Raw genomic sequence first — 23,569 nt, forward strand, 5'->3', positions numbered from 1 at the left:
GGTTTCAGGGGCAGGATCTGCCTCTCCTCCAGCAATTTCGGCAAAAGTTCTTTTTTGGGGTGGAGTTAGTCATTTAAGCGAGTAGGGAGGGACCCAGCATGTAACAATAGAGTATTTGCAAGGCAAATGAGCTCCAAGCAAAGAGTGACCTATTTGATGTAAAGATTGGCATCTTGCTCTATCATTTTTTTCCTAAGTTTTTGTTGTAAGTTGATTTTTTTTTTGAGTGAAGTTTGAAAAATCTACGTTCCTTTGGTCTGTAACAAAAAGGTCCGGGAGGTCTGTTAATTTCATCCTGCCAACCTCCAGGGCTCTTGACTGCTGATGTCCTAGTCCGGGGCAATCAGAAAGGGTTTAGAAAGCTCTGTGCTGAGGGAAAACCTTACCCAAAATCTCCCCAGATCTGGGTGCTCCTCTGCAGCTACGTGAGACTTTGCAGACATCTGAGGCAATACATTGTTCTGGTCTGTACAACCATTGCCCTCTGCCTCTGGGTCCTCCTCGCCACTTCAGCCTCAGTGCCCTGTGGCTGTTCTCTCTCCTCCTCCTGCTGTTTCATCCCTCACCTGTGCTCAGTTTGGCATGCATCTGTTTTTGATGGAAAGTGCTGCCTCAGTGGCTGCTCTGCAGTTGTGGGGAAGAACATTAATTAGCAGAGGCTGCTCCAGTGCTGCAGTAGAAGAGGGTGCTCTGCTGTTGTGGTGGTTTTTACCCAGTCACATAAACCCAATATATCTGTGCAATGCATGGAAGAACCCATTGCTAGACAGCTTCCCACAGTGTTCATCTTGCGTATAAAGAAGATGGGAAATTAAGATTTTTCTATGTTTGGGGGAAAGAGCGTTCTGTCCTACTGCTGCTGTAGCAGTGGATTCACAGTGTACAATTTCCAGTTGGGGTCAGCAGGAGAGAGTGGTATTGCAGCAGGTATTTTGGCAGAGATTTTCTTCTTTTTGAGGTTTGAGGAGGGTGCGCACAACTGCACCAGAGCCTCTGTACCAGCAAGAAGGCTGGCAGGAGTTGCACCAGTGAGGAAGGTGTTAGTCTGGTGAGCACCACTGGATTTTATCTGCTTTTAGTGCTTCTTAGCAGCAGCCTGGTGCTCCTGGCTTGACCAGGAATGCTGAGGAGGGACCTGCTGCACAAGGACATTGCTGTCACCCCTCCCTCCTGCCCTCCCTAGCCCCTGAGGACATTCTCTGTGCACCTGCTCACTGGGGCACCCCCTCCCTCTCTGGGGAGAGGACAGAGATCAGCAATGCTGGAGGGAGGCCGCTGGGTGCTCATCCAGTGCCTGGTGTGGGGGGTACAGACTGAGTGGGGCCCACCAGAGCAAGCCTGCTTTACCTGCGGTGCCTGGCAGATGGGAAGGTGACGAAGGATGTTTTCATTGAGCAAGAACTGGAGGGTGGAGCGCTCTGCATCACTGACTTCCTTTGAGGGCTAGCAAAGAGGGTGGTGCTCCCCATGGCAATGTGTGCTTGGGACTAGCTCCGCCCGCAAGAGCTTCTGACCATCAGCAAATGTTACCCCCCCCCCCGTCTGCCTCGCAAGCAGAAGAGAAGCATGGTGCAAAGTAAGGTGCTGTAGGTGCACAGGGGCTGGTGGTGCTGCTGAACTTCCTAGGTCAGAGGGACATCTGCAGGGTGTGCCTGCAGGGAGATGGAGGTGGGAAGCACCTCCCAGGCTGTTGAGAGGTGGGCTGCAGATGAAGAGGCTCCAGGGAGCCCACTCCAAGGACATAGGCAACAACAAATTCCCTTGTAAACACGTACTGCTACGGTGTGTGATTGCTACCACAGAAGAGGTGACTTACAGGATCCATGTGTTGCTGCACTGGGAAAGATGACAGAGAGGAGATTATAGAAGAAAATTAAATGGAGAGAAAAGAAATTTAAATTAAAAATAATGTCACTCCACAGGAGACCAGCAGGTAAGCAACCTATTATGGAACAAAATTATAACAAAATTCAACAATAAATATTTGAGGACTGCTTTGGTGTCAGTGCATGGCAGTGCCTGTCCGAACTCTGCTACGGGTACACTCTCTGGCTAGCAAACTAGTCTCATATTATCACCAACATACAATGTTAATTTGTATAAGATATTCTGATAATAGGAAATTATTCAGCTGTACATAAGGATGGTAAAATGCACTACTTGAATATGAAGATGGTCTATTCTGTATAATGAACAAGTATTTCTACTGACCAGGTTGAAACTACACTGACTTTGAGTTCTCCTTGAGAAAAGCTAGCTCGCTTCTGGCTCCTGAATCCTCTCTCCTCAGTTTTCCAGTCATCTCATTTGCTGCTACCGTAACTAAAGGTTAGTGACCTCTGCGCTGCCTACACATTAGTCAGCTTTACTGATCTGTTAACTACTGTTGTCATTTGTTCTTTTAAGGTTGGTGCATACTATTTCCTGAACATCTCAGTGTGAAGTGCAATGCCTAGTTCTGCTGAGAGTGGAGACAAAGCACGGTGCCAGCACCGTGCACCAGGACAGGCACCGAGACTGCCATGCGGTGGAGCAGGGACCTCACCAGCAGTGACTGCTGCGCGCCCAGCCAGCCAGCAGCTGGCTGGCACAGCATGACATAGGAGATGCAGCTTCTTCATCCCACTCCTGGCATGGGAAGGCACAGAACTTGTATCTTCCATTTCGTTCTTCTTTTGCCATACATGAAAGAGAAGCTTGCGAAAGGAAGTGGGACACACCAGGTGGGAGAGAGGCTGCAAAGGGAAGCCGAAGCATCCTGTCTGCCTCAGGAGATGACAGCTGACGTGGCAAGGGGTGCTGACATTCTCAGCAGAGCAGATAGTCTGGGAATGAATGAGAGGAAGTTTAATAATTATTAAGTTTAATAATGAGGCTTGTTTTCTATGAGAAGCAGGCAGGAGTATCTGAACTGATTACACCAGAAGGCTAGCCAGGCCTGATGGAGATGATTGTGCTGTCTGTGACAGAAAAAATTGGATTCCTTTTAAATTAAATGGAAGAATAACTGAAAGAAGTCTTCTACTAAGATTTTCTGCTTCTAAGGTCAGTACTTTGTTGGAGGTTGGACTCCAATTTGGTGATTCCAAATAATCCCCAGAGCTTGGCCCCATCCAGCCTTTGTGAAGAAAAACACCCCCAAAAGATGTAAATTAATTGCTGTCTGTTCTGGACAACAGACCAGCAGCACACTCTGCATACATTTTTTAGTTAAGCTTTGTTCTGGTTTAACCCGGCAAGCAGCAAAACACCACACAACCATTGTTCCCCTCCCCTCACCCCCCCAGTGGGATGGGGAAGAGAATGGGGGGGGGGGGGGGGAATAAAGTTTGTGGGTTGAAATAAAGACAGTTTAATAGGACAGAAAAGGAAGGGAAAATAATAACAGCAGTAAAAGAATATACAAAGCAAGTGGTGCACAATGCAATTGCTCCCCAGCCGCTGCCCATCCTGTCCCTGAGCAGCAGCCCTCTCCTCTCCCCAGTTTTACCGTTCTACATGGACATGTCCCGTAGAACGTGGGACATCCCTCTGGCCCTCTGACCCCCCTCTGAGGGGGTCAGCTGTCCTGGCTGCATCCCCGCTCAGCTCCTTGTGTACCCTCGGCCTCCTCGGGGGTGTAAGCACTGCTCTGCAACAACTGAGGCATCAGTCAGCAGCATCGTCCTCCTCCTAAATCCCAAACACAGCACCTACCAGCTACTAGGAGGAAAATTAACTCCACCCTAGCCAAAGCCAGGACAAGCATAGAGAGAAAAAATGATCTAAAACTGTCTGTAGATGTGAGGAACTAGGAAAAAAAAATGTGAGTGAAATACATTTTTTTTGGGGGGGGGGGGGGGGGAGCATGGGAGATCTGCAAATTTTTTTGTAATTACCAGAATTTATAGACTAGTGCTTAAGATTGCATTACTGTTGTGTCTCAGTTCTTCAAAGTCCCTGTACGGATAGCAGTTATACAGAAAGGCGGGCAGTACCCTCATTGCAGCAGTTATAGAAGCGGCTTCCCCGTTGCGCCCCCCCCGCCCCCGCCGACTCCCCGCCCCCCCTCGGGCCATGCGGCGGCCCGCGCGCACGCGGGGGCGCGGACGCCGCCCAGCGGCAGGGGCCGGGCGCGACAGCTGCGCGGCGCGGCCACGTGACTGCGGGAGCACCGCCCCGGGGAGCCCACGCAGGGCCGGGCGTGGCGCGCGCGCGCGCGTGTGCGTGCGTGCGTGCGCGCGGGGCGGGGCCGGCCTGCCCTGCCCTGCCCTGCCGGGAGGGGGAGGGCGCACGGGAGGAAGGAGGAAGCCGCCATCTTGGAGCGTCGAGTCGCCATAACAAGGCACCAAGCGGCAGCGAGAGGATTTTGTACCTGGGCGAGGGGGAGCGCGGCTGGTGGCGGTGAGCGCGGGCGGGGGTGCCGGGGTGAGGCGGGCCTGGGGGAGCGGCGAGGGGAGCCGCCGCCGGGCCGGGCCTCGCCTCGCCTCGCGGCCTGCGGCGCGCCGCGGTAGCGGCGGGACCCGAGCGGGGCCTGGCAGCGCCGGGCGCCTGGCGGCGGGGCGGGGGGGGGACCGGGCCGGGGGCCGCGGGGCCGCGGGGCCGGGTCGCAGCGGCGCTTGCTGCCGCCCGGAGCGTCGGGGCCGCGGTCGAGGCCGCTCCATTGTTCGCGGGCGGGGGGTGCCGGTGTGGCGCAGCTGCTTTTCGCGGGCGGCGGCGGCCTCGCCGCGGGGCCCGGGGCCGCTCCGCGCAGCGCTAGGGGCGACGCCGCAGTGCGGTCTGGGCTCGCCGGACACGATGGGCACCGCGGGGGCGCCCGCGGCCGGCCCGCGCGTCGGCTTTGTGCCGGGGCCCGGCAGGCCTAGCCCTGTCGCGACGGATCCGCGGGCGGCGGGAGAAGAGAGAGGCCTGGCGGCGACTGCCCTGCCCGCCGGGCCTGCGCCCGGGGGGACGGCCGTTCCGCGGGGTCCTGTTCTCCGTCGGGTCTCCGGTTTGCGAAATGGTGGCTGCCGTTGTCCGGGAACGTGGCGACCTGCTGGGTTTGGCGAGGTTTTGTGTTTTTTATTCTTGCGTCTTTTTGAAGGATGGCTACGAGTGAGAGGCTTTAAGGGAACTAGAGATTTCCTCTACTAAAAATATTTGGCTGATCTTTGCCACTTGTATCCGGGTTTGTTAGGTGACTATGGTGGCTTATATGATCTGTTTTTTTTTTTTTTTGTTTTTTTTTTTACTAAGTTAATGGGAAGGAGAGTTGTCTTTTCAGAGATGCACTTAAACCGTGCTTCTAGTCAGGAAGATAACTAGGAGAATTATCTTATTTCTACTGATTTTAAAGTTTTGCTGCAAAGCTCTAATTGATGCACTTGGAAACAGATGGGAAGTCTGAGAAGAGTTTGCATTCCTTTTCCATCCTCTTGAAGTGCTCTTGAACGTATGTTTTATTCACTGGGGAAATGCTTTTTTTTTTTTTTTTGAGCGCTCCACCTTAGCAAGCAGTAACCTGCTTTTCCTATGCACTTCCTAAGTTGCAGGAGCTTTACGATGAGCAACTGTACAGGCAAGCAAACCTACTTTCAGTTGCTTTTGAAAGGTTTTGAACTACAAGTGTCTTGGCTGGCTAATATTGTTGTAAGGAGTTCTTCATCTCTGGGCCGTATTTTGTGTGTGTGAGACGCAGACGTTGTGTTCTCTCTGCAGTTTTGGCAACACTTTTGTTAAATACAGTGTTGATACTAAGTCATGTTATCTTAGAGTGATGTGAGTTAGAAGAGACCTTTGAAGATCATCTAGTTCCAACTCCGAGTGTGATGTGAATTTTTACTGACGAATGGAAGGTAACATCAAGCAGGAAGCTAACTGATTCCTGGTGTAAATGTTTATGCTCAACAGGAAGCTGCTCTACTCTTAGTTCAGCACCATGATATCATTTGTTTCAATATTCTAAACGGTGTTAAATCAACGCCTAATAAAAAAGGTTATGAATAAGTTGGTTGAACTAACTTTTGGAGTTGGGGGAGGGTGAGTGCTTTGTTTTCACAGATAATGTCATAATTTCTATCATAATTCTAGCATCACTTCAATTTCACTTCCTACATGAAAAGGACAATCGGAGTAACTTGAGTATTTCTTCGGTTCTTGCTTTAATGTCCATTTGATATTGTGGTTTTGTTTTTTATCAAAAACTTGTGCATAATGTTGCTTAGGTTTTTATGGTTGCTTTCCTGTGTCCTAGAAGAGGGGGAATTTCAAGAACAGGCAAAGCAATTGAGGTAATCTGTGCCTATTTCACAGGGGAATCTAGGTACTGTTTTTTAAGTGGTTACTAGCTGGAAGGCTGCTGAAAGAAAGTACAGCTGTTTACAGAGTCATCTTTGGTGACCTAAGCTCAGCTTTATAGCAAGGGAAAAAAAAAGTTTGATATGTCTCTTGATAATTCCACCAAGAAAAAAGAAAAACAAATACTGTGTTGTGTGCTGCCTGGGAAGAGGTGATTTTTAGATAATATGCAGTGTTGCAGGCTATTTTAAAATAGCAAAGTCAACTGAAGGATTTGTATATACAGAAGTCCATATATTAATTGTTACTGTCTGCTTCTTTTTCAGATTGAAGCAAGTGAATTCTGATATAACTCAACTTTATTAGAGGGCTTTTTTTTTTTTTACAAAAAAAAAAAGGTTGATCCACAGTGCATCAGAGCAAGTTACTACTTTACTTTTGAGTGACTTACAGGTGCTTGCCTGCATTGCAATAAAGGACTCATATATTGAGCAAGACTTATTTATCTCTTCATTTTGGAGAGTCTAATAAACTGTTATTACAGTTTCTGTACTGACTTTCAAAGTTTTGAAGTCTAAAAAGACATCTTTAAAAATAGAAGCATGAGCACGGCCAGAACAGAGAACCCTGTTATAATGGGTCTATCCAGTCAGAATGGGCAATTGAGAGGCCCTGTAAAACCCAGCGGGGGCCCAGGAGGTGGAGGCGCACAGACTCAGCAACAGATGAACCAGCTGAAAAATGCCAACACAATCAATAATGGCACTCAACAACAAGCACAGAGTATGACCACCGCTATTAAGTAAGTATTTGTGTCAAGTGCCACAAGAATGTTAAAATTTGATATAAGGGAAAGTGTTCTTGGGTACTTGTGTTTTAAAAGTTTTGTTCTGTTGTTTTATGATGTTGATGACAGCAGTGTCCTAGGATGTGCATTACTAAACAAAAGCTGTATTTCCAGGTGTGAGCTGCTTTGTGGCAATTGTCTTAGCAATGTATTTGTTGTGGAAATTGAATTTGACACTTTTCAGAACATGGAGCTGCTTGTCAGAGGTAGCCCACTGAGCAGCAGCATCCTGTTTTCTTTGCTCATTTCAAGTGGTATGAGAAGGAAGTTGGGGAGTGGGAAGGAACTGATATTTAAGACAGGAGGAAACATTGCCTAGTCCTAGTCCAGTTTTGTATGCTTTTCAGTTTGTTGCTGACCTCTCTCGTGGTGAGAAATTCTTTCAAGTTGGTTATCTTTTTTTGTCAGTGATTTGGAATAGTAGTGTGTGCTCACCCCAGTGTAATGCTGAACTTTAATTAGTCAAAGCCTAAGCTGAGATAATATGGTACCACTATGACACCCTTGTATGCGTCTCTTCTCTCTTTTTTCATCAAAGTGTTTTAGGAAGTATGCTGATAAAATGTGAATGTGCTGGTTGGAAATTCTGACAGACTTACAAGACTTGTGTGGTACAGTAATGGGTAATTCTCTGCTGCCCCTGAGCAACATTCACTTTTCTTTTGCTACTCAGTTATTTTTGAAGAAAATACCTATCTTAGTGCATAATGGCAAAATGGAATACTTGAATACTCATTTCAGGTTCTGGTGTAATTTATTTTAAACTGGTTTACTAACCAGACTGATGAGGAAAACTCATCAGAACTCACTCCTAACTGGCACTGGGGCAAAAAAGAACTTGCTCTCTTCGTACAGGGTCTTTTTAGAGAGGACAAATGTCTAAATCTCACTGGGCAAAATTAAAAAACAGTTCAACAAGTGGAGTGTGTATTTACTTAATTTTCTCCCCCAGAGTATTTCCATCTTCTTATATTATTGATAAAGAATAGATGGTCTCTGGGCATGAGGTTTTTATTTTTTGAAGTAGTGAACTATAGTTTTGTGGTTTTATTATAACTTATTACTTTATTATGAATATGTCAGTGTGTAGTTTTAAGTCTGTTCTACTGGATCAATTCAGTGCCCTAAAAATGGGATTTGAATCATGACTGGATAAAGATTTCACAAATTCTCTTGCACTTGGCAGACTGCTGAATTTCTGTGTTTACAGTTTCCTGCCTGTTGCATTCGCTTAGCTCAGAGAAGACTTGAGCTCATATGCGTAGGTGTTTTTAGCTTTCAAGAGGTGAAAACGTTACATGTTTAATCACTGTTACTAAGAAAATCAGGACACAAAATAAAGTTATTAAACCAGATTTTTTTTTCTGTAGACCTGGTGATGACTGGAAGAAGACTTTAAAACTCCCTCCAAAGGATTTGAGAATCAAAACTTCGGTAAGGACATTTGAATTTTAGGAATGAATATGGAATTAAAGTTGTGAGAGAAGCTGCAGTGGGCTTGTAAGCAAATATTCAAAGGCAGTTCAGCTATTGCTAACCAGTTTTTAATGAAGAATTGCTGTTTTAATTCTCTTAAAACTGCTTGGGAGAGATATTTCTCTCGTAAAGCTCAAAAACAGAGTTAACTGTGTATTTCTTTCTTACTGTTATGGCATGAGGCTGATTGTCAGTGGCTCCTGCAAGACAGAGATCAAAATATGTCAGTGTATTCACAGTGTTGTGTTTGGTTATTGGAAAGTTAATATTTACTTCTCCACTGTATGGTATTGCATAGATTAGTGAGAACTCCTGTGTAGTAATGAAATGTGCTTTGTGATCTTCTTGCATAAGCACTCTCTCATTGAGTCTGACTGATCTACAGCTGTGGATTGTATGACCTAATCTTTTGGATGTGCTTTTTGTGATTATTCAGGACGTGACCTCCACAAAAGGAAATGAGTTTGAAGATTACTGTTTGAAACGGGAGTTGCTGATGGGAATTTTTGAAATGGGCTGGGAAAAACCATCTCCTATTCAGGTTGTTAAAACAGACTAGTTATAAGCAGCAGCTTAATTTTTTTTTATAAACTCTGAAATTCTTGTGCTTAAATGTCAGATATTTATGTCATGATTTGGGAAAACTTGGGATTTGAAAACTGGGGATTTAATCAGTGGAATTTTGTTTCCATTTGGGGAAGGAAACCGTAGAGGCATTGGTATGTTAATCCCATGTTCAGTAGCATCCTTCAGATAAGTAGTCGCAGTGAGTACAGGGATATTCTTGTAAATTTTCTGGAAAACAGGTCTGCCATAGGTTGCATACCTTTATTTGTTACTAAGATATCTGTATGACCCATTCTTGGCTTTTTTTTATCATAAATATCTGGAAGGAGTCATAATGGAGATTATAGGAGAGAGAGTGTTAGTAAGTTTACTTTTTCTGTCTCTCCTCCTTGTTTTTACTTTTAGGGCTGATTCCATAAGTAAATGTTAACGTATGTAAACTTAGGGGAGTGGGTGTGGTGTTGAACTCTTCCCCCCTGCTACTGACATCCAGGCCATTTTATCTCCTTAAGGAACGGAGGAAGCTATAGCTTTTTGTTAATTTTTTGTTAATTTATCTGCTTTAGAGCAGCTTCTAATGTGTCAGCTTTTTCAAATGAAAAGGCTGAATGTACTTGGGTCATTTAGATATTGCTGTAAAAGAAAGCAAATGAAAAATACTTGTGGCCTTTGTCTGAATGGCTGAAGCTTTAAAAAGGAAGCCTGCTGGTTTTGAGAAGTGTATCGCAGAAACATGCAGGTTTGAAATTACAGGGGCTGATGCCTTTCCAATGTTAAGATACATGTGGGCATTTTTTCCCATTGGAGGAGTTTGCTAGTGATTCTCACTGTCTCCTCACATTTTTTCCTGATTTTTCACTTTTTTACTAATGCGTCTGTATGGGTTTACAATTCCTGCAGTACCCGAGCACTGGTTCTCATCCTATCTGGTCATAAGAGGACTTTACGTGAGACGTTGGGAGCAGAGCTATTGCTTTGCTGGGGAGCTCTTTGCTGATAGGTTAAACTCCTTCCTGCTGTGTGTAAGTCTACAATACTTTCAGTAGCAAAATACTCTTTCATGGAACAGATTTAACATCATATAGTGAGGAGAGTTATATTTGGCCAGTCTCTAGTGAGCATGGCTCATGGTTGCTCATGTGCTGACTGTCATTGCATTTCAGGAGGAGAGCATCCCCATTGCTTTATCTGGTAGGGATATCTTGGCTAGAGCGAAAAATGGAACAGGCAAGAGTGGAGCCTACCTCATTCCGTTACTTGAACGGCTAGACTTAAAGAAGGACAACATACAAGGTCAGTAGGGATGGGTCTTCCTTGGCTGCATCCAGGTAATAGTATTGGTCACTGTGCAGCAGACTTGAATCTAAAAGTGGTTGACAGAATGCAGCAGTGTAGGTTGTCTGCTTATATTGGTAAAGCAAGTACATAGGGAGTGGTGGACGGAAAGTGAAATTTTAAATTTCCAGTTTCTTTTAAAAACTTGAAGATGTCTTCTGGACTTTACTGTCTTGTCCTGGAAAATGGGTTTGGAGTAATACACAGAAGCATGGTGGCTGGGTGACTCATGTGGAGGGAATAGCAAGGGGTATAGAACCCCTTGCATGGCATTTGTCTTGTTTTAAGCAGTTTCTAGGACTTACTTGGGATATCTAGAGTGGAACTCCAAAACTGCAGAAGTACGGCTTTCATGAAGTCTCTGTCCTCTACAGAGAAATATTTTTGATAGTGTGTTATTAGTAACTCATGCCGACACTTTTAACTTGCAGCAATGGTGATTGTTCCCACCCGTGAACTAGCCCTGCAGGTCAGTCAAATCTGTATCCAAGTCAGCAAACACATGGGAGGTGCCAAAGTGATGGCAACAACAGGAGGAACCAATTTGCGAGATGACATAATGAGGCTTGATGATACAGGTCAGAGCACCTTTGCTATGCTACAGTTGGTGTTTGGGCTTTTACAATGTGGCATTCTAATTTCTGCTTTTTTTACGTCTGTGTTATTGTTACGCTTGTTACAGGAAGACTGTATTATGTCTTAGTCATTGTTTGTTTACAGTCATTCTCTCAATCTGTTGGTACAAAACATGTCTCTGAATGCTGGAAACATTGTTTTAGTCACCTTAAATCTTTTTTCTCTTCTAACCTTACAGTGCATGTGGTGATAGCTACCCCTGGCAGAATTCTCGATCTCATCAAGAAAGGAGTAGCAAAAGTTGAGCATGTCCAGATGATAGTATTGGATGAGGCAAGTTGCTCATATTAAACCTTTTGGTGTATTAACAATTTGAACGAATGATGTGTCTCAGCCAGCCACCTCATTATATACAGCAACAAATACCTTTGTGTAGGGATACTAAGGTTATAGCTAATTCATTTCTTGTTGTTTTTGAGAAGGTATATGGGCATAAGAGCTTTTCTGCATGTAAAACTTCCAAGAAAACAGCCTAGGAAGGTTTGCCTTTTCTGTTGACTGTTCCTGTGAAATAGATTAGCGGTCTATTCTGGACTGAAGGATTGTGTTTCATTTGGTATCTGTTCATAATGAATGTGTTGTGCTTACCACATAAGTTCATGTAACCTGATTTATAAACATCCAACAGACTGCTAAGTGAGAGGTTGAGAAAAATAATTGTGTGAAAGCTCTTGGATGACTCTGATAGGAACAGTGATAGCTATTTTTGGTTTAGAACTCCCATTGTATGTATTTTTATTCAATTTGATTCTGCTTAAGTCAGTATTGAAAACTGCGAAATGTAAACTTCCTTCTACTGATGTATCCTGTTTTCAGAAACTAAATCAAATGTCATTTGGAGTGTGGTATTCACTCCAGAGGGGGTGATAACCATTGTGAAGGTGGGAAGGAGAATATTCCCGGTGCGTTTGTATTTCTTTTCCAGCGTGATACTACCAGAAAACTGAAATATTGCCCTACTTCTTTGACTTACTCGTTTGTGCTTGTGTTGTTACAGGCAGATAAGTTGCTGTCTCAAGATTTTGTACAAATAATGGAAGACATTATTCTCACGCTACCTAAAAACAGACAGATTTTGCTCTACTCAGCCACTTTCCCTCTGAGTGTACAGAAATTCATGGTGAGTGTAGTTGGATTCAGATACATGTGATTGTGGTGACACTGCACCTAAGGTGCATGAGTGAGTGTTGCTCATTTATTTATGCATCCACGCTTTTCTTGTTTAATACGCCAGCCTCAGTGTAGGACGGCAAATTTGAAATAACTTTTGTCCAGAAATAATGTTAATGGGAAGTTAAGTATATGTAATCCTTGCATGTAAGGTACTGTTTTCCTCTTTATACAGTAGTTAACGACATCTGTGTTGATTTGCTTCTAGAAGGTGATCCTGTTTAGCCTGGCATGATGCCTTGGTTTTATAAGTAATCCTTTGTGAAATTTCACCTATCCTGTCTAGTGACAGGCATAAAGATTGGCTAGTTAGTGCATCCTTGCGATGGAAGAATTAAATGTGCTACAGGATGGGAAGGCTTATGCGGTTTTGCATGTAGATATGCCTGCTTTATTTTTATCTTTATCTTTCAGAATTCCCATTTGCAGAAACCCTATGAGATTAATCTGATGGAGGAGTTAACCTTGAAGGGAGTTACTCAGTACTATGCCTATGTAACTGAGCGTCAGAAAGTTCATTGCCTCAATACGCTGTTTTCCAGGGTAAGCAGTGTAGGTCAGGTTAAGAACTTACAAATGCTTTGTTCCCTTCAAAATCAAGAATAAGATTCAGAGTGACAGATTTATTTTCCTTGTCAAACTGTGCTAATCATACTATATGAGCTGAAGCTAAAAATGAGTGCGCTTGCCTCAAACAAAACTTGCCTTGCAGTTTTGTTACATGTTACCTTTTTTTCCCTCTTGTACAAAAATATTTATGATATGGATTACTTGCAGCACCTGTCTTGCCTTCTTTCTGCAAGGGATTTAGATCTGCCTTAGATCATCTGTTACTAAAATTCTGCATTTACTTAACACGCTTCTTATATGTTCAGCTCCAGATTAACCAGTCGATCATTTTCTGCAACTCCTCTCAACGGGTTGAATTGTTAGCCAAAAAGATCTCCCAGTTGGGCTATTCCTGCTTCTATATCCATGCTAAAATGAGGCAGGTGAGTATGAAGTTACAGTGGTTTATGTCCCGCTACATGATTTCATGTCCTACTCCACAGATGTAGCATGTAGCTGAATTAAGTCTCATACTTGCTTTAAATTTGCATGTTCTTCAAAAACTTAGACATGTATTGCTTTGCTATCGCTTCAGTTTTGTTTTCAGACTCCTCCCCCCCCATAATTAAACCTCTTTCCAGAGTGTTTAGTGTAGCTGTTCATGTGGTGTTCAGGAGTACAAACAGAAAGAACAATACTCAGCTGATCTGAGTGCCTAGCCTGGCTTTGCAAGCAGTAAATCTTGCACTGTGGCTGTAGGAGAATCTGAGAATGCAGGGAGATGGCTTTGATCGAAGCTCTTACTTGAAAGCATTGACTGCTGCATGGTGATTGAGCTGCAGTGGCCTAGTTTACAAAACTATGAAAAATGTCTGCAGCTTTGCTGGTGCAGGAATTTCTGTTACTTGTAGATCAGTTCACATGTTCTCAAGAGTCACGCTCTTGATTTCCTTGTTATCGGTGAGTGTACTAAAAGGCATTGTCAAAAGGTTGAAGCGATGCATGTAAGACAGGAGTACTTTGAAATACTTTGCATTTTATATGTAAGCTTGAATAAATTCAAATGAAAGCGTTACGGGAAGCCTAGCTTGCTGTACATTGGGCTGGCAGGTAATACAAATGTTTGCTGGGCTATGTGCAGACCAGCATTTCTTTAAACAGAAAAGGAGTCAGTGCCAGTATTGAGCATAGACATAGATATGCAAATGGATTCCCTGAAGTCTGTTTCTTGTTTATTTCTGATTTGTCAGTAGATAATGTTTGTGGCAAAAGGCAGGTATCTTTGTGTGGGAAGTTTCAACTTGTTAATTTTGCTCTCTAAAAATGGTACTACTTAATTTTTGTGTGGTCCAAAGGAACTTGTTATTGAGAGGGGAGTCTTCATAGACAATTGGCGCATACCATCCCTATCTGTGCTTCAGGGGTGAAAAATATTCTTTAGTGGAAAATGAAGAGGCTTCAGTTTTTAAAGGAAGGATGTTTCCAGATTTAATGTAAATGATGAAAAACTTATTGCTAGGACATAAAATGAATAAAATGTATTGAAATTGGCACAGGGATTGGGGAGATGATAGTCAAAATACCAGGAATGAAAATAAGCTTTGGGCACAGAAAAATTTTTTTGGTAAAACTATTTTTATGGATCTGCATGTCATGAAACAATATCCTACCTGATTTCTTGTGCTCTTTCACATATGCTGGTTACTGTGTTTTCTGCTTGCAGAAATCAGTATGAGGCACTTCTTTTTTGGGGGGGAGAGGGAGAGCTCATAGCTACAGAGGCCAATTGATTAGCATGATGTTGTTCCTTTTAGTAGCAGTCAATCTAAATTCCCTAGTGCAGGTTTCACGTACTTGTAATTTATGATGATACTATTCTGAGATTAATTTGTGTAACTACTTGAGATTTTTAGACAAAGTTAAATGTTTTTGCCTAAAAGTGGTTCTGAAGGCCCCTCTGGCAAGTATTTTAGAATATATGGGTAAGAAGTGTTAAGAAATAGTACTAGCAGCTTTGACTCAGCTGTCAGTAGTGATGAGGGGAAGGAATTTATGTGAATGAAGTTATGATTGTAATGTGAATACCTACCTGAAAGTCACAGCTGTTTTTATTTGTTTCTATATATTTCCAGGAACACCGCAATCGTGTGTTCCACGATTTCCGAAACGGCTTATGCCGCAATCTTGTTTGCACTGGTAAGAGTTCCTAAATGTTTTTATTTTTCTGAAGGTTGTGATAGAAAGCTGATTAGTCATTAGCCCAGGTGTGGCAGGTAACTTGATTTGTGATAAAGCACGTTAATGGTTTGATTAGAGAATTTTGTCAAGTGTGTGTAGGGCAGAGTGCTGCACTCCTTTAGGCATATGGGTTTGGTCTTTTGTGACAAACTGTGAAGTTGCAACTTGTTAACAAATCCTTTTATTGTGATGATGTTTCTTGCCTTGTTAACAAAACCTTTTATTGTGATTATGTTTCCTGCTTCAGTTACCTTTTCTGTATGTTTTCACAAGTGCTCTGTAAATTGTTGGGCCATAAGCTTTACAAAAGAACAGAACCGTATGTAACTGTGGCTAGGATTACTGGACTACATTTTGCTGATTCTTTACATGTCTATAGTTCATCTTTCCTAAATGATCTGTAGTTGTGATTGGTCTGTATGTGGCGTGCGTTATCCACAGTACAGCCTGTTTGGGCAGTACCGTGGCAGTTGCTACATGCATCTGGGTAGTCTTAACTCAACTTGAAGTGAAATAAAAAGAGCTAAGCTGGTGGGATGTAGTTCAGATCTCAAGTCTGTTGTGACAGTGGCAACATGTGCCATGTTTGAGGAGGTGCTTGTATAAGATGACGTACTCAAAAATAGTCTAACATGCAAAAACTGGCTTGATGTTAATTACTTTTTTGGCATAGATTTGAAGATCTGAGGTCTTGATGATTCTTCTTGTATTACGCTTAAAGTGGATAAAGAGCAAGAAGAAGCTGTAGCAGAATTGTATGTAAAATGCCTTGATACGAGGAAAGCTTATATTTATAAACTAGTGCTAGCCAGTGTTAATTGTTCCTAAATTTTCTACCCAAAATCAACATTATTCATGACCTGAATTGTCTTTCAGATCTGTTTACCCGAGGTATTGATATCCAAGCTGTGAATGTGGTGATAAACTTTGATTTCCCAAAGCTGGCAGAGACTTATCTCCATCGTATTGGCAGATCAGGTGAGAGGAGAAGCATCTTTTAGAAACAACTTGGATAACTGTCATTTTTTTCCTTAGCATTGAATTGGCTTCTGCTTTTTATTACTATACTTGAACTATTTTGAATAGCTTTGATTTTTCCGACAAATTTATTTTTCAGGTACCATATCGTGATTATTCTCACAAATACGTGAATAAATGGCTGTGTTCTTTAAACTAGTCCGAAAAGCCTAATGAAAAAAAAAAAACCCACTCCATATTTTGCTTCAGTCTCATGAGACTGATGTGATTTTTTTTTTTTGCAGTTTGGGAGAATTTTATACTGAAAATTTAGCTTCTGTGGTTTCTTAAGCATTGTTTTTTTTTCTGCATGTTTCCAGTGCCTGGGCATCTACTAGATACATCTTCAAAAAAGGCGATAAATGATGGAACTCAGTGTACTTGAACTCTGTAGTTCAGGCTTGTTCAATAACTGTTTCATTTAATAAGGGGTGGATGTGTGTACTGTAGTAGTAGAAGACCGAATTGGTTATTAATGAATACGTGCAGTTGGAGCATTTTTAACCTCTTGGTTTTTTTTACTCCTGTAGTAGTACAAAAGTCCTTAAATGCTTTCAAAGACCTGTTGCAGGGTCTGGATTTTCTTTTACCATCAGAGGGCAATGTTACTAATGCCAGAATCTGCAGACTTTTTCAATCAACCTTCTATTACTCAGTTCAGGTTTTTTTTTTTCTTTTTTGAGGTCGCTTCGGTCATCTTGGCCTGGCCATCAACTTGATCACCTATGATGATAGATTCAACCTGAAAAGTATTGAGGAGCAGTTGGGAACTGAAATTAAACCCATACCAAGCAACATTGACAAGAGCCTGTATGTGGCAGAATACCACAGTGAACCTGTAGAAGATGAGAAACAGTAACCATATGCGTATGTAAATGCCTTCCTGAATAGAGAAGTTGTTGGATAAAAGAAGAGCTGGCCTGAATATTGTTGCAGGGGAAGAGGGAAACTGATGTGCCAAATGTGCCTGAATGTGAAAACAAGGGTTTGAAATAGATTGTCAGTGAGGGTGGGAAGATTTGGAGAGGCTAGGATGCCTGCTAGTAGCCTAAAGAATTCTTTCTGTATTGCTTAGCTAAAAAGAGAAGTAGGTGACGGCAGAAAGGGAGGTGGTAATCAAAAAAGCCAGGAGAGAAAGTGGATCTCTAAGAATTTTGCACCAACAGAAAAGCCTAATCACCTCAGCTGCTGAAAGGAACAGGTTTAAGCTATAGGTGCCTCATGTTTTGTCTTCTCATAGACATATATTCATAGAACCTCCTGCAAAGTAGGTAGCAAAGCTGTAATTCATCTTCATTGCCACTTGAGGTCTACGTAGCATAAAAAAAAAAAGGCTTCACTGCCAGGGTGTCTCGAAGTGTGGCTTGTCTTGATTACTGTCTGAGGAAAAAATGCTGAGTTGATTTCTTTTTTCAATCCAGGGAAATTGTTGTTCTTACAGTCAGGCCAAATAGAGGGTGATGTTTGATCTGTTTTTAGTTAAGATGCTATATTATGCAATGTCAAGAGATGACACTGTTTGGGTTGAAAGTAATTTTGTTGTGTATTTTCTCCTAGAGATTGTGAATTAGAAAATACTGATGAAGCTACTGAAATTGCTCTCAGCTGACAAAAAACAAAAATTGCCAAAGAAGCAGATTGCTAGAGAGAGAGAAAACGAACCTGTCTACTTGAAATTTAAGGATAGTCCTACTCAGTCATGCCAAAATGACTTGCAGCCTTTGCTTTATTAATCTTTTAAAATAAATAAGTACATAGACAAAACAAATCAGATGATGAACCTGGACAGAGTTCTTGGGTGGCTTCTTTAAGGGGAATGCTGTAACCTTGTCTGAGAATTGTCCACCACTTAATGACAGTAAACAAGTGTGTAGTTGCGCCATTTAGGTATAATTGGGTAATAGTAGCACTTCTTTCTGAGGTGCAGTGATTGAAGATGAGCTGTTCTAAATGCCGTTGGCTTTTCCGGAGCAGCTACATAGTCAGTGTGATTCATTACTTACATTCTGGTTTTGCATAGAATTGATTTAACTGTGGGTGTTTTTTTTTTTTTAAGGTTTTGACTACACATGCCGGAAGGTGAAGCCCTTTGATCCACATCTGTGACACATCATTTCTTTGGGGATACCCTTCTCTTTGTGGGTTTTTCTTCGTCTTTTCATTTCGGAACTATGAAGACTAAAGAGCTTGGCCTTTTTTCTTTTTAAATTTGGCAGCAAGGAAGAAAGAAGATGAAAGGAGGAATGTCTTTTTGTTTTTCCACTTGTTTGCACTGTGTGCTGATTGAACATTAGTTGCACTAACTGCTGGTTTTAAATTTTTTTTTTCTTTGGGTGGGAGGGGCAACAAGGGAAGAAGAGAAACCCTGGAAAGAGAAGAATCTTGATGAACACAAGCTTGTCTGCGATTTCAAATTCTTCAACCATCGACTGAGTGCATTTCAACTTCTCCCTGTTTACTCATCTGTTTTTAAGCTAAAGAGCTTGTTACTTATTCGTGCAAAGTGCCTTATGCTATGAGACCATTCAGAATATCACCTTTCCGACACAGCCCAAGGAATCAACAGCTGTTTTTGGTTTCAGGTCAAAGTTCCCCTCTCTTCCCCCTCTCCTCCTCCCAAAGTACTCAAGGCCAGGGCTGGGAGGTGAAACTTATTGGTAATACTACTTTTTTTCAACTTTTTTTTTTAATTGGAGGAGTTGATATGCATCTGCAGTTCACCCACACTGTAAATACTGTATTTAAAACAAAACCAACTTAAAATCTGGGCTGATTAGGTGCAGCAGCATAGCTCCAGAAGGAAAGAGTAGCCTGTCATCCTTTGCAGGAGCCATAAGAAAAGCCCTGTGCTCTAGCAGAACACTAAAGACTGTTTTCCATAAGTCTCCATTAGTAGTTCCAGCACTTGATATGTAGACTTGTTTCAGAGCCATGGCCCTCTTTCTTCTGGTGCAGTGTGTCCCATAGAAAATCAGATGTGTATATTGTACAAACTTTGTAAATATTTTTTTTCTGTTTGGGTTCATATATAACTTTTTTTTTTTGATGAAGGTTGCTGGGGTTAAAGGGATTAGACTGATTATGGGAGCAGCTAAAGATGAGAGGGGCTCAGTTTTCTGCAACACTAAGCAATGAGAAATGCTCTGACCTCCCTGAAGAGCAGGCTTCCAAGTGTCCCTTGTCAGGGTGGGTTTGCTCTGGTGCTAGCAACACTGTCCTGTACCGCTTGTATCGAAGAGATTCCTTGCAGGGGCTCTGAGGCCTCAAAATCTGTTGCTTACCGTGTTCAAGATATTCTTTGATTTCCCTCTTAGAAATGTCAGGAACTTCACAAGCTCTGAAGGGTGCCCTGACCTGTGTTCCACCATGGTGTGAGGGAAATCCAGCGGGTGTCAGTGTTGCTGAGCAGCATATGTATAAGGCATGGATTTGGGTTTAAAAGAAACCGTAGAAAACTGATCTAGATGCATAAACTGACAGTTCTGGAGCTTTATGGGATTGATTTACTTCCTGCAGCATTGTGCATTTTCTGCCCAAAACAGCCTCTATACAGACCTGTGAGCAGGTAAGGGTACAAAACCCCTGTTAATGTCAGAAGCTACAGAAAGCTATTTGCCATCTTGTCTGTTTTGGCATGACTTGCTCTCTGTCACTCTGCATTGTATATTGCTGGAAAATGCTTTCTGGTCAAATAGTGTTGCTTTAAATTGTGCCCCTCCCAACATGCTTGATGTTTGGCCTGATCTACAGGCAAGAGGAGTGAGACAAATCAAACTGTAAACTCTTAAAATTCCCTTTTAGCCTGTTCAACTACAGTGTCAGGAGGCACCTGGATGAATGCAATCCCTTTTGCTCAGTCATTTATTGTGTATACAGACGCTGCACTCACACCATGCTTGCTTATCTTAAGGCAGGAATTAATTGTCTTAATTTCTCCCATTTTGACACCTCCGCTTTTTTCTTTCGAGTAAAAATGTTTGGAACTAAAAGGCAGACTTAACTGTCCCATTTCCTTGAGGATCATAAGTACAAAATCAGGTGCCTCCTGACAACAACTTTACAAGATGGAAAGGGTGTTTTTTTTTTTTTTTTTTTTTGTCAGCAGTGACTCCATAATTGTAGCAAATGCTGCACTAGAGTACAAACTCAAGAGCTTGGTCACAGACACTCTGTGAGCCACACAGCTTACATCTGACTGGCAGGTACTAAATGTAAACAACTTCGGGGTGCTTTTTGGGGGTGGGGGGTGGGGTGGGAGTTTGTGGGTGGTAACTTTGACCAAAAGTAAAATCTTGCTCTTGTATTGCAGCCAGCTTACGATTTTCCAGAGAGACAGAAGAGGGATCATTTTAGTGCAACAAAGACATGAAAAAATGTAAATAAAAGTTTTTTGTATCTTACCAGGGCACACACATGTAACAAGAACAGGATAGCAGTGTTGAGTCAGATGTGTGTGCTCTGCTTGGATTTGTGGTAGGTTAGCCTGGTGCCATGCTTTGATGGTCCCTCTTAAAGCACAGAACTTTTAAATGGAAAGTATTACTTTAAACTCGGCCTCTATTTGAGGATTGGCACTTACCTAAACTATCAGGGGCACCGTTTTTAGGTGGCTTTCAGTAAAGAAGGAAGCAGCCTATTTTTGGTGCCAATAGGCTATCTCTAACAGATGCAATCTTGCAAATGGAAAGATGCTCCAAACGACTAGGATAAGCCTAGTTTTTGTTTTGTTTTTCCTGCCCAGGAGTAAGGAGTGTGTATAGGTCTTGGCTTTTTGAGATTCCTTTTGATCTCCTGTTGTTTTTCTAGTCACACACCAGCCTTTACATTTATGCATTACTTGGAGCCAGTTTCTGCCTTCAGTGATGAGCCCTAGGTCAAATAATTCCTCTGACAAAGATAACATTAAGAATCTGCTGTATTCTGCATTTTCCCCCCGAAAGTCTAAAAAAGCGTCATCCTCTGAATCTGAAGAAATAGAGTTTCACAACTGGGTGAAATGGCTGTGAAGAGGGTGACGCAAATCTTCAGCCAGCTTACTCCAGATGAGCTATAGGCTGGTCTCAGGATGTGCGCTGTCAAGAGTGCAGTGCAGTTGCTGGAGGGCTTTCCTTGAAGGGAGGGGGGTGGGTTGGTCTCAAATACATATTTTAGTTTCCAGAATGAGATGGGAGCATCTTTCCTTTGCCCTCTGGGACTTTTTTTGTGGGTAAGAACATGGAAGCTCAACATGAATACGTTGTATACATGTTGGTATCAAATCATCTCATTCTGATTGTTTGATTTTTATTTTTACTTGGGATAGGGAAGGGTGTCTGCTCCAAGGATTTAAAAATGCTTCACACGCTTGTTTTTTCAAATGACTTATAGGACTCAAACCTTGAGCAGAGAGCTGTTCTGTCATGGTTTCTGTTCTAGAGGTTATCGGGATGCCATGCCGCACCTGCTGAGCTGCCATCACAGTGGTTCTTGTCCTGGTGCTGGACTTAGTAATACTGCTGGGGTTGAGCAGCTGTTGGTTTCTGAGGATGGGGGTGAACTTTGTTCCCAGGAGCTCCAGCAGCATGGCCACCATTGTAAAGGTTGGGCAAAAGAAGTCCACACAAGGAGTTTTTCCAATTGCTGTGAACTTGTAGTCTTTTTTTTTTTTTTTTTTTTGGAATCACAGTTTCTCTTCATGATAAGTCAGGTCTCTGGACCAAAGAGCATGCATCTGATCTTCAAAATAAGGCTTTGGCAGATTATTCTGTAGGTTTTGCTCAGTTCACTGTTGCATTGCTAAAAATGTCTTTATGTGGAAGCATTGTTAAATTCTGCTGTAGACAAATAAGGGAAGGGTAAGGAGGGGTGGTGGGAGGGATGGGTTTATTAAGATACAGCCTTGCTGTATTTTAACCGATAATTATGGGGAAGGGGTGTCAGGAGAAGAAAATAGTCACTGTTCCCTTTATAGAAAAAACCTGGAACTTTATTTCAAGAAAAAAAAACTATTTGCAATTCACGTGGGATGTCATAATCCACTGGTCCCTAGTTAAGAAGTTGGTACTTTGTTAACCAGTGAACAACATGGAATAGTCCTTGAAAATATTCAGGGGAGGGAGGGGAAAATTGGCTTTCTGTTAAATTGGTAATTGGCTAATTCTCCAGTGGAGCACGGATTTTGTTGAGAATGTGTTTTTCTCTGGATATGTACATGCGTTGCAGCACTGGCTTGTGAAGAGCTTCATGAGTTCAGAGTGCAAAAAAGATGAATGGTAAAATCCTGATTTTGTTGATTAAACTCAATAAAAGCTCCCTGGAACTCCAGATTGGTTTTGGTGTTTCTTTTAACAGTGCTAAGCAAAAAAAAAACCAAAGCAATGCTGACCTTTTCTTCATAGAAAGCCCTAGCGCATGTCAACTAGCTTTGGAGAGATGCCTAAAGATGGAGTCAATGTGTCTAAATGGAAGGGTTCTCCACTCACTGGTGCTCATGCTTTCCGTACACACTCTCCTGACTAGGTGGTCTATGCTCTTACAGAGTTTAACGCTCCAGTTTCAGCTAGCCTGGTAAACTTGGCTTTTGGTTGCAATACCCTGTTGGATTACTACAATGAGAGTTTCTGTAAGGGGCTGGAGCAGCACTGCAGAAGTCTCACTGGCCTGCATTTTTAAAATTTTTTTTTATCAGGAGTTGCCCTCAACTGGGGTGTTTGTTTGGGGTTGTCCACAGGCAACCGTTGCGGGGTAGGAAATGCGACGAGCTCCTGACTGGAGTCAGTTGCAGTCTCAGCTCGAGTACCTGTGAAAGGTGTGCTGCTTTTTATTGGTTATGTATAAGGGAAAGCCAGCTAGAAAGGGAGGGATAACTAGTGCTAAGCTTCAGAGTAATACTTCGTATTTCCACCTTTTTTGCAACCAGAGCAGTTAAGTGGCATCAGGAGTTAAAACAAGGAGTAAGGTGAAAACTATTCCGCTGTCCTTGTGAAAGAGGCCTTACACCCCTACCTGGTGCATACAGCTGCTGCTCAGTGTAAAACCAAGCCAGCACTGCTGCATGTCCTTGATAAGATGCCTCAGGCCAGTAAAGGCCAGGTCGCAGCCTGCAGGGTCTCACGTGGTGCTGCTGCATGTGTATGGCTCCCTCGTGTTTACTGAGGCCAAGCTTCTCTGCCCTGGGCAGTGCTGCTCCTGTCCCCAAACCTCTTCACGACACAACTTCCCATACGGAGTGAAGAGACGTTGGCCAAAGCCACACATGAAAATTGGCTTTTGCAGTTACGGGGGGAAAAACTTCAGGGGGGTGAGGGGAAAGGACAGGTTGCCCACACTGAGCTCGTGCCATGCAAGCGCGGGCTGCTGCTCCTGAAGTCGTGCTCCGGCAGCAGGGCTGGAGCCTGCGCGAAGCCAGGGCGGTCCTGACTACCGGGCCGGCAGCAGGTGCGCGCCCCCGGCCGGCCGTGAGGGCTGCGGGCTCCCGGCGGCCGCGCTCGGCAGCCTGCC

The 23,569-nt window shown here is 43.1% G+C and overlaps 1 protein-coding gene across 3 annotated transcripts; it reads left to right on the top strand.

Annotated features, from left to right (window-relative positions):
• Positions 1-4,198: 4,198 nt before the first annotated feature.
• Positions 4,199-22,513, top strand: DDX6 (DEAD-box helicase 6). Of its 3 annotated transcripts, XM_050715099.1 has the most exons (16): positions 4,264-4,383; positions 6,582-7,057; positions 8,473-8,536; positions 9,015-9,119; positions 10,309-10,438; positions 10,912-11,058; positions 11,295-11,393; positions 12,118-12,236; positions 12,701-12,829; positions 13,162-13,278; positions 14,968-15,031; positions 15,950-16,051; positions 16,774-16,957; positions 18,147-18,747; positions 20,193-20,292; positions 20,400-22,508. In XM_050715099.1, the coding sequence occupies exons 2-13, from the start codon at positions 6,858-6,860 to the stop codon at positions 16,947-16,949; spliced, it is 1,452 nt and encodes a 483-aa protein (XP_050571056.1). In that variant the 5' UTR covers positions 4,264-4,383; positions 6,582-6,857; the 3' UTR covers positions 16,950-16,957; positions 18,147-18,747; positions 20,193-20,292; positions 20,400-22,508. The 3 variants fall into 3 exon arrangements, with proteins under 3 accessions (XP_050571057.1, XP_050571056.1, XP_050571058.1); XM_050715100.1 differs by having other exon boundaries at positions 4,199-4,383; positions 18,147-20,292; positions 20,400-22,513; XM_050715101.1 differs by lacking the exons at positions 13,162-13,278; positions 20,193-20,292; positions 20,400-22,508 and having other exon boundaries at positions 18,147-20,003.
• The last annotated feature ends 1,056 nt before the right edge of the window (positions 22,514-23,569 follow it).

This window comes from Cygnus atratus, chromosome 22 (genome assembly GCF_013377495.2).
Source record: "Cygnus atratus isolate AKBS03 ecotype Queensland, Australia chromosome 22, CAtr_DNAZoo_HiC_assembly, whole genome shotgun sequence".
Taxonomy (NCBI): domain Eukaryota; kingdom Metazoa; phylum Chordata; class Aves; order Anseriformes; family Anatidae; genus Cygnus; species Cygnus atratus.